Genomic DNA, 10,290 nt, shown 5'->3' with positions numbered 1-10,290 from the left:
GGTAAAAACAGGAAAAATCATACTCTGATATGTAAACAGTATTAGCTACAGCTGTGAGTGGATATATACACGATGCCTGTATTCAGAGGGGGGAGTTCAGACGAGCTGGTTCGGTACCGACTCTCTAATGAGGGCATTTCAACCTGTACATTAAAGCAGTTTCCAACTTGTACACTTACATATCAGAGGCATTCTTTTCTCTGTTTTTCCAATTTCTTCTTTTTTTTTTTTTTTTTTTTTTTTTTTTTTTTTTTTTTATTCCTAATATTGTAATAACGGTGTGATCCAAACACCCAAACTAATTTAATGCACCAGTTCTACTTGGACAGGGAAAAAAAAGAAATGACACATACAGAGAACAGCCCACCGACAAATAAATACCAGGAAACATTGACATCTTACAACAGTGAAACGCTCGCCTTTCCCATGTCGCACCTGGTGTGTCAAACATTATGCTCTGTGCGATGGAGTTTTCAGGTGAAAGGGTAATGGAACAACACATTTCCCTACTGCCTTTGGAAATCATGTCCAGGACAGATTAACTCACACGGCCAATGGTGCGTGAGCGGTTTGGGACAGAAACGCCGGCTTGATGTTTAACCAGCAGGGAGGGGAATTCAGTTCACTGCCATTAAAATAACACTATATTCCTATTTAATGGAGCAAACCTCCTCCTCCCCGTGTCAGGCGGAACAGCAAATGTCCCAGTTTGCTTGAGTTTCCGTAGAGTCTCGGAAAATCATCCTCTGGTGGTGAAGAAAACAGAGCGGTGCAACACAAAGGCCCGACAAACACGAGTTGTGCCGAGTGAACCGCGAAGGGCTCAGAAACCCAACGCAGGCGCCTTGTATCCTTATTTTATTTTATTTTTTTTGTCATTGTCTCGCCTTTTGTATCAAGCACCCGGTCAGTGTGCATAACGTCGCCACCAGCGGTAGCATCCTCATTTTGAGACAACGGGACCGATCTGCACCAGATATCGTCAGCTGCCGTTGGTTATGATGACTGAGGTGGCCTTGTGTCCCTGTATTTGCTCGGCCTGCATTCTCACATGAGACGCCACGTCGTACTGGACGCCTCCGCAGGCCAGGCCAGAGTAACTCCGCAAGTTCTCCGGGTCGTACAGGTGCTCCAGCGAATACCCGGTCAACGCGTAGGCCGCTTGCCTGTCCAGCGGCTGCCTCTCCTGGGCTGGATAGAGCAGCGGGCTCCCCTGGGGCTGTGGGGGGTGGGGGGACAGGTCCGTCTGCATGTAGTCTTTGGTGAGGGAGAGGCCCGACCTGGGGATCCCGTCGGAGCTGGGGCTGCTGAGACGAGACAAGGACGCGGGACTGGTTGTGTTTTCGTCGTTGTCGTGGGGGCCGAGCGCTTTGACGCTGTCCCGGTGATGGAGGCGCTCGGAGGGGAGGTCGATGCTGGGGGCGCCGGGGCCGCGGCACACCACGCTGGGCATGGTGAGCTGGGAGTGGTGGGGCAGGGAGGAGGTGAAGCACGGGCTGTGGGTTTTGGCGAGACCCGAGACGTCCAGCGGCGCCTTGTGCTGCTGCAGGCGGCTCTCTTCCTCTTTGATCATCTGCTGCGTGGCGCGGATCAGGGTCTCCATCTTGCTGGGCTCTCGAGGGCTTGACTGGAACTGGTCGCCGTGGTAACGCTCACCTGAATCACTGGTGGACCCGCCTCCGTCAGGTGAACTCACCACACTGTCTTCATCCCAATGGCCTCGTCCTGCAGAGAGAAATCAACGGGGACACTTCGTAACAGTGAAACAGACTCACACCTGGTTGGAAACAATGCTCATGTGTTAATGTGTAAACGCTGTTTTAAATGCACAGAGAACGATGGGCCGGCTGGGCGTCTTGGCACCAGCACGCTGGGGGTTGTTTCACTTTTTGAGGATGGGTAATGTGAAATAACTTGGCTTTCAATTGCAGGCAATTTTTGAACAGATGGTAGCAATCGGCACACTGGCAAGAGACGGCATAAACAACTTAGCATGTCCCATAATAACATTTGGAAAACAGCTACCAGGAGAAGTGAGGCCAGAGCTATTTTCAGAAACAGATGGTTGTGGTCTCAACCCTAACACCTCACCGTGAATGGCGCCATGGTAGGATGTGATTTCGTAGCCCTCGCTGTTCTCCACGGAGAATTTTGGCAGCGACAGCACCGACCGTGTGGTGTCCCACCACATCTCCCTTCCCGACTGGGGGGTTCCCAGGAAGTAGCGGCCGCTCTGGCATCGGACTCGGTCACAGGTGGTGGCGTGAGGATGCGTCTGGGCGTGAGCGAGATCGTCCTCCGACAGACCCAGGCCGTAGCACAGGGAGCCCGAGTCCGGATACAGCCGGTAGGCGCAAGACGCCTCCGCCGCCTCGCTGGGATCCAACAGCTGAGGAGAGGCAGAGTCTGTCAGCGGACTCCCTCCCCATTGGCTGTCTTGGTCAGACTCTGAACGCTCGGGATTGAAAGCTGAAAACTGCTGCACAGAAACAGGAAAATCACAGTTGTTAGAGTTTGTGATTTGAGTCTCTTTCCAACAATTACATCTGCGTCGAGTCTCCTGTCTGGAGTTGGCTCGATGAAGCGGTACCTGTGGATAGGGCGACACTCTGGCTTTGGCCTTCGACTGGGTCAGACGGGACTTGGTGCTCTTCCTCTCCTCGGTGTGACTGTCGGCGTAGGGGAAGGCCGGCTTGGTGGGGCTCATCTGGTCCAAGGACAGCTGCATTCCCTTATACTCGGTGTCCCTTTTGACACACACACAAAAGACTTGTTAGAGATAAATATAAACGCCTGAACTTATATTTATCCCGGCGGTCACGTTCTCTGGGCGTTGACATGTTGGTTAGTTGGTTCACTGCAGAGGTCCAGACTAAAATATGAATGACGCTTGATTATTCTGAAACTCTATTCTGATAATAATAATCTCCATTTACTTTTGGACCCCCTGATTTTCCCCTAAATGCTCTTATTTCTAACCAAATCCCTGCAGAGCTAATGACAAACTTCCTTTTTAGTAGTAATTACACAGTGAAGCTAAAATGAGCATGCTAGCATTGTCTCTGTCAGCATGACCAAGACCAGCTAGCGTCCCTGGAGGATGGATTTACTTTAAATATTCATGCATCTTCCAGCTTTGGTCTGAATTCTTTGGTGCACTTTCTGCCCGCTGAGCAGCTTCCTTTAGGTGTTGATAGTTTTGCCCGAGGACGCTGAACGTTGCTGGAAGAGGACGTAGTTTCACTTATTCAAGTTCAAAATTCCTCAGACCTTTGGACTAGCATTCCCTCCTCCCAATACATCTGAGCAGCTTCTGTCTTTCTTACTCAGTCCTGGTGCTGGTGTTGCACCACGTGACACAATCAGCAGCTTGCAGCAGACGTCTTGGCTAATATTGGTTATAGATAGCCGGACAGACGTTTTACAAACATGGTTTTTTACAATGTGACTGACGTGAGAAGTGAAAACATTTAAGACGTTTTCAAAATAGGAAGTCATTCCAGCTTCTTAGAAAAACAACAGACGCCCCGAAGAAAGTTAATCATTCTTCTTCTGCCACACAACCATTACCAGAAGAAGGCAGCCAGAGCAAACATGCACGCGCGCCGCCTCGGCTGTGATTTATCTGCAGACTTCTATTGTAGCTCGTGCACCACCTCTGACGTTTTAACCCACTGTCCTGCGGCTGAACTCGGTCCAAGTGTCACTGTCGAGGGAGTGAAAAGGCTCCTGTGTCAAGTGTTCAGCAAACATGAGCCTATTCTTAACTTATCACATCAACAGTATGTAATAGCAGCTGGCTGGCATTTCAAACCTTGTGGCCCATCCCTGACCCGGTGCAGCCAGCCTCTTTAATATGACTCCAAATATGACCCATTCTTTATGTACAGCACCTTGGGGGGGAAAAGGCTATGTTTGGACAGCCAGTGCACGGTGTGAGTGTTATTTGCTCTTGCAGGTATAGTTGCAGCGGCGGGTTCTGCATCCTATCTGTGCCCTGGCTGACTTACGTCTGAGCCAATAATGTCGGGCCTTTGTGCAAACTCAGCTGTGTTAGCCGAATTCCACCTCAGGGTCAATGTCAGAGCACCTCATGTCTGAAATACGGCAGCAGCCAACCTCGGAACATGATTTATTAATGCATTCTTGTTGGGTTAAAACGCTGTCACAGCAAGGTGATTGAATTGTTGTTTGTTTTCTTAATGCAGCTGTTTTTTTCTTTTCGTACTTTTGCTGCGTGCGAGCTCTCGGATACTTCTGCGTTAGACCTAATTATGCGTTTGGAAATTCACTGTCATTTTAATGCAGTTACTTTGTTTTCTCCTTACTGCATTGAAGGAATCGATACTTGGAGCGCAGCCACATGCACGCACGCACAGACTCGCACGAAACTCGCACAGAAAACGGCGACACGTGGATCAACCAGACCTAACAAGGAAAATCCAACATGTGCTACAGCTATGAGATAGCTATTGATTCCTAGTTCACCGTTTGATCGATTTTGCTTTCCTCGGCCTGCGGATCGATGGTGACAGTAGAGGTTTTTTGATGGGGTTGAACCCTGATGTTTGTCTTGCTGTCTCGAAGGGCCTTAGTGTGCTTTGTGCTCTCATAACACACGACTGCCTGAGCCCTGCAGCCGCGGCGTTTGGTGGATTTGTACAGAGAGGCTACGGGGGGATAAAGAGGAGGATTTCTCCAGGAGACAAAGACCCATCGCATCACAGAGTGAGCCTCGAGCAAGGATCACGAGAGTGTATGATATGATTTTAGCTCATCTAGATAAATATTCAGTGTTGTTCCCCCAAAAAGCACCAATAGAAATGCATTTTGTTTTTAGCCCCATAAGCTTGATGACAGTGAAGCTGTAATTTCAGAGATTTCTCTCCTAAACATCAACAATTTAAAAACTTAAATATCAAACAATCCACATGCAGGAATTTTCCACCCAAAGTTTTTTACACAGTTGACACGAGTCATTTTTTTTCTGAGCTTCTGTGCACTTTTAAATTCTCATTGGGACTCACGTGAGGACGTAGTTGACGCTGACGATGCAGTGAGGCCTCGACGATCGGCTGTTGTGGACGATGGTGGCGTAGCTCTGGACCCAGACCCAGCCGCCGTGCTTGGCCAGGAAACGATAATACTTAGTGGTGACTTGGCCTTTTACCAGCACTGAAGGAGATAAAAGAAACACACAGACAGCAGAGATTAACAACAGTTAACAACATGCATGTTTTCTCTCTCTGAGTGTGTGTGTGTGTGTGTGAAATGCATGATTGTTTGCACATGGCGGCTGCAGCAGGTTGCCTGAGCAGTTAGTGTCTGACATGAGGCGATCAGGCAGCCTGCAGCAGAAGCAGAAGCGAGCAGGCCTGTAACTCACAGAGGTGGTGTGCACAGCGGAGGTGGAAGATGTCACAGCTGTGGACATGATGGTACAGCGTTTTCTCTATGAGGTCCTGCGGCTCATAACCTGTCAGCTCAGCTACCCTGGAGAGGAATTATGGAGTTAAAACACGCAGTGATTCGGGAGATATTTCATTCTTTTTTCCTGTTCCTGCTTTTATAGGCCGTGATTTTTAGCCTGAGTAGCTTCTCAAAATGAAAACTGTAGAGACTCCACACTCACAGACTTCAGTACAGACACATCTAAAGAGGAAAAAATGAAAATGAGATGTCCAGCACAGTGTCGTCCTGCACCTGGAGTCCAGGAAGATGAGCTTCATGTCCAGACTGGCCCTGAACATGAACATGTTGCTGTGCAGTTTGATCTCGGTCACGGCGCTGGGCGGTAGAGAGTGACCCACAGCCACCAGGCCCACGTTCTGGTAGCAGCCCTCGAAGGGGGACATGTCCAGACTGTACTGACGGATCTTCAGGTAGCCACTGCAGTGAATCACCTGTTGTGAAGCAGATAAATGAGACAGAAATTACATTTGGGGAAAAAAAGAAAATTCTAGTTTTAATTTCTAATTTCATTAGCAGGTGTGAGACATACAGTGTGATTTACACATGAGAAGCATTCTGCAAAATTCAAATGCTAAACATCCAAATGTAGAATTATTGTTAAAACACTATATTATGAAAATACAAAGCAGATTAAAAAATGTGCAATATTTTTTTTTTCCAAAACAGAAATACAGCATTCAGTTCATGAGAAGCTGTTTTATAGGAGTGAACCTTCATTACTCATTAAATTATAAAATGCTAGAATTTACTGCAATTCATTATTTTGTTAATTAATTAAAAACGTCATAATTAAATGTTAGTTTGCCACCGACAAAAAACCCGATCGCGTTACCTTGTAGCCACCACTGGTGAGTCCCGCGTTTCTTTTTGCCAGCACACATTTCATCCGCAAGAAGAAGGAGCGCTCCATTTCATATTCTGAAAGAGGACAAATACAGATTTTTAAATTTTCGATAGAGTCCAATAAGCAATTCTTATAAGAGGGGGAAAAAATGGAGCAGACGATGGTTTTACATTTAAATGACATTGTGCCACAGCGCGCAATTACGCACCGGCTTTTTTCAAATATTAATTATTTTATTTCGACTGTGCATTAATGTACAAATTAAATGTAATATTTGTGTTGCATATGAAAATATACACGTGGAAAAAATATCAAGTGATTTTGAAATTGCGTCCTTCAGGGATAAAATATTGCGTAAGAGCGGCACATGCGCGCAGGCCATGGCTAAATATTCCATCTGCGTAATGTTGACACTCATCCGCTGCGTTTATTCTGACATACGCTGCTTCCAGACGCACTGCATCGTAATTAAATTGCAAACAGCTCGACGCACATGATGCGTGAGGAGCTGCGGAGTGAGAACGCTGCTGTACCTTGTACGAAATGCGAGTGGTAGGGCTGGTGTGGCGTGAGGACAGCCGTCATCTCGTCGTGGTCGGCGGGATGAACGTATTCATAAATACTGTTCCCGGTCAACTCTACCTGTTGAGAATAACTCAGGTAATTAAGGGGTAATGACTGCCTGGTGGCGGGTGGCGGGTTTTATTTGCACCAAGGCGCAAAACGCAGAAAAATATCTGGTAAAAGGAAAAATAATAATAATAAATAAAAAAGCAAAACGCACCTGAGACAGTCCGAGATGCACCGACGCCGTCTCTGAAATGTACATGATCTTCCCATCTGGGGCCACGACGAAGATGAATCCGTCCAAAGTCTGCAAATAAACCAGAGCACCGTTAGATCTTATTTTGCAGGACAGCGTCGATAATAATAATAATATTAATAATAATAATAATAATAATCAACCTGTAGTAAATGAGATCCAAGCTCTCGACCAATATTGTCCAGAGATCTTGTTCGACTTGCATGACCCCAGGCTTCACCCAGACCTGCGCAGAGGGACAAAAGGCTGTTTGGCTGCTGCGTCACTTCAGAATGAAGCACAAAAATATAAAAAAAAAAAAAAATTGTGTATAAATAATTTTTAAAATGCTAGATTTTCCTATTGGTTACACAGGTAAACACACATATAATAATTATTATTTGCTTTATTATTATTTTTAAAAATGCAGGACACACACACACACACACACACACACACACACACACACACACACANCGGTAGGAGTGACTAACATGACCGTAAACAGATATTCATGAGGTTGTTGTTCAGACCATGTGCTCAGGAACTGTGCATTAGAATTTGTAGTAATTCACTTCTGCAGTTCTTACTAATCAAAGACAATCTTCCCACTTTATAGACTATCCTGTTTATAATCATCAAATATCCAAGTCCAGAATCATTTCCTGTCTAACCTCTGGTAGAACAGCCCGTTTATGGTTGCAGAGGAACGTCATAATCCTGGTTTTTGTCATTACGAAATTCCCCGACATTGATTCGTTATCGTCAGCCGATCGTTTGTTTGTCAATTACCTGCTCACCTGCTTCACTGAGTTATTCACACAAGGTCCGATAGAGGCCGTGTAGATGGTGCTGGTCCAGTACGTAGGCTGGTCTTCACACCCGAACTCGCCAACATCTTGAAACCCGCTTATTGGAAGATGTCTGAAGATTCATCCAGGTCTCGGTTATTCTGGTAGTTTAATCGTAGCAATTTGAATTCCTTGAAGACGTTCCACCTCTCATCCAAGAGGCTTCATCAGGTCTGACTGACTAGTTCCACATACTGATATCCTTCAGGAGACATTAACACCTGAGTTTCGGTTTCATCTCGGGGTTTGTTGCTTATTGGAACATCCCAGAAAGTCATAATTCCATCCTGGACCGAGGATGTGATAATAAACGGGCAGCGCTGTATTCGCCTCTTATCAAAAATGTCTGACAGCATCATACCTCCCCTCCACACACACACACACACACACACACACACACACACACACACACACACACACACACTCAACACTTAATCCAGAAGCCAGAAGCTACTGTTTTTAAAGGGCCTCTCTTTTTTTTTCGAACGCATTTCTTCTTCTCTCCCTTCATCCTGAATCCATTCCTTCCCTTCACCTGTCTGCGCGCTCAGTGGAGCCATGAACCACAAATGTGCTTCTTTCAAACGACTCCACTCTAGTCTTTTATTATTATTTTATTTTTATCATTCTAATAAAAATAAAAAAATTCTTCCTGAAATTTAACCACAAAAAAAAAAAAAAACCAGTGTCCATCTTTAGATCCGTGTCCAATAAATCCCAGCGCCGAACAAAGCGAGGAACCTGCGCCGCTCATTAAAATTCACTCAGTTTCATCAGAAGGCTCGTGGAGCTCAGGTATCATCAGTAAATGAGGTGTCCGTCTCCCCTGCTGCAAATGAAAATAGGTATCAGCTGTCGGTGGGCCACGCGGATGAGGAGGCGCGTTAAAAAGTCGAACCTGCACCAACAAAAACGTTCCTCTGATTTCCAAACGGAGGATGCAAAATATTTAAAACGAGCACCCCAGATAGAGCATGTGCCTTTTTACCCCCCTCTCTTTCTCTTTCTCTCTTTCTCTTATAATAAAACTAGAAAATAGGAGCAGAGCAGCTTTGAATAAAAAGCAAACCCGCGAGCTTACGGTGTGATTTCATGGGAGATCATTTGGAGCGTTTCTCTTGTATAAGCGCGGCTGTGTGGGACTGTATGTGCCTCCTGCTTACATTTAGGTGATTAGAAGCCTTGCAGGGCCTTTTTTTGTCTAATTGGTGAGTCTTGTTCTCAGTCACGCAGGCAAAAGGAACCTGCAGAGACCGGTATAAAAGATGGAGGCAGATCTTTTTTTTTTTTCCTCATTTGGACACACTGAATTAAAAACGACCATAATCCATCTGGAGGGAAAAAAATAAAAAAACAATAAAAAACCTGTAGATCAGAAAGTTAGTGCAGGGCTTAAAGGGAGCCTGTGATAGAAATAAATATTCTATTTTATCCCTCATGGCATCACTACAGCATTATGTAGCACTGTTATTAATCAGCATGTACTAGAATTTATTTTATTTTTTTGGTGACAACATTGAGTTTTGATGATCAAACATATAAATGTAAGAAAATATATTTTAAAAACATCTATTTTAATGAGGTCATAATTATTATATATATATTTAAAATTAATGTTGAGGTCCAGGTTTTGCAGGGGAGAAAAAAAAATCAGACAACAACAAATTAGAATTGCAGAGAATGAGCCAAACGCAGCAGCAGCAGCAGCAGCAGCCTGTGCGCGCTCTGCTCGCTCACCCTGAGGGAAAACGATCCTCATCTTCAGGTAACTGGTCGTCAGTCTGATTATGGACGCCTTGTCGAGCTGGGAGGTGATGGCCGACGGTAAAGGCAGCATTTTGGCCAGCTCGTAAAATTCGCTGTTCTCCTTTTCCCGTCTAGTCCTTGCGGCCGTTTTGGATTTCTCCTTCATGTCGGCGCCTTTTTCTCTGTATCCTCACTACAAGCTCTGTGGTCATTCAAAGCAGCGACTCCTCTCTGCTCTGCCTCGATTTCATTGTAGGTTTTTTGGTTTGTTTGTTTAAAAAAAAAAAATCAGCTTAAAAAAAATGCTGGAGTTTTGTTAGCTTGGATCCAAAAAGAAAACCAAGGTGTGAGTATCCCTGGAGGTCCTGCTCGGGTTCGGGTCAGTTCAACTGGTTGCAGTTAAAGCTCCTCGGTGCTGCTGCTGCTGGCCTTCATCCATGACCTGCAAATTGGAGGAACAAAAAAACAAACATTATTTGTGGTATCCATGAGGAAAAGCATCATTTTGTTGTTGTTGTTGTGCAAAGATAAAAGCTGGCTGCATCCTGCCTGAGCCCTGTGTGTGTGCTGCAGGC

At 45.6% G+C, this 10,290-nt stretch overlaps 1 protein-coding gene across 2 annotated transcripts; it reads right to left on the bottom strand.

Annotated features, from left to right (window-relative positions):
- Positions 1 to 982: 982 nt before the first annotated feature.
- Positions 983 to 9,959, bottom strand: LOC103374615 (single-minded homolog 1-like). 2 transcript variants are annotated; one of them, XM_008304730.1, is made up of 11 exons: positions 9,707 to 9,959; positions 7,283 to 7,365; positions 7,101 to 7,190; positions 6,850 to 6,958; positions 6,305 to 6,390; positions 5,704 to 5,903; positions 5,387 to 5,493; positions 5,028 to 5,175; positions 2,591 to 2,747; positions 2,092 to 2,479; positions 983 to 1,725 (listed from the first exon to the last, which is right to left on the bottom strand). In XM_008304730.1, exons 1-11 carry the CDS (start codon positions 9,879 to 9,881, stop codon positions 983 to 985), a joined length of 2,286 nt encoding a protein of 761 aa, XP_008302952.1. In that variant the 5' UTR covers positions 9,882 to 9,959. The 2 variants fall into 2 exon arrangements, with proteins under 2 accessions (XP_008302952.1, XP_008302953.1); XM_008304731.1 differs by having other exon boundaries at positions 2,092 to 2,476.
- Positions 9,960 to 10,290: the final 331 nt, after the last annotated feature.

The sequence above is a fragment of the Stegastes partitus genome, unplaced genomic scaffold (assembly GCF_000690725.1).
Source record: "Stegastes partitus isolate 25-593 unplaced genomic scaffold, Stegastes_partitus-1.0.2 Scaffold2304, whole genome shotgun sequence".
NCBI classification, from domain to species: domain Eukaryota; kingdom Metazoa; phylum Chordata; class Actinopteri; family Pomacentridae; genus Stegastes; species Stegastes partitus.
Note: the sequence above shows the minus strand (reverse complement) of the source record. Positions and strands in the feature narration are given on the sequence as shown.

What these genes read in the sequence shown, in the direction of transcription:
- LOC103374615 (XM_008304730.1), bottom strand. Translation starts at nt 9,881, where the DNA reads ATGAAGGAGAAATCCAAAACGGCCGCAAGGACTAGACGGGAAAAGGAG. An exon ending in TCACCAGTGGTGGCTACAAG is followed by an intron (nt 5,904 to 6,304) that starts GTAACGCGATCG and finishes GCTTCACAACAG; the next exon opens with GTGATTCACTGCAGTGGCTA. An exon ending in AGCGTCAACTACGTCCTCAC is followed by an intron (nt 2,748 to 5,027) that starts GTGAGTCCCAAT and finishes GTGTGTCAAAAG; the next exon opens with GGACACCGAGTATAAGGGAA.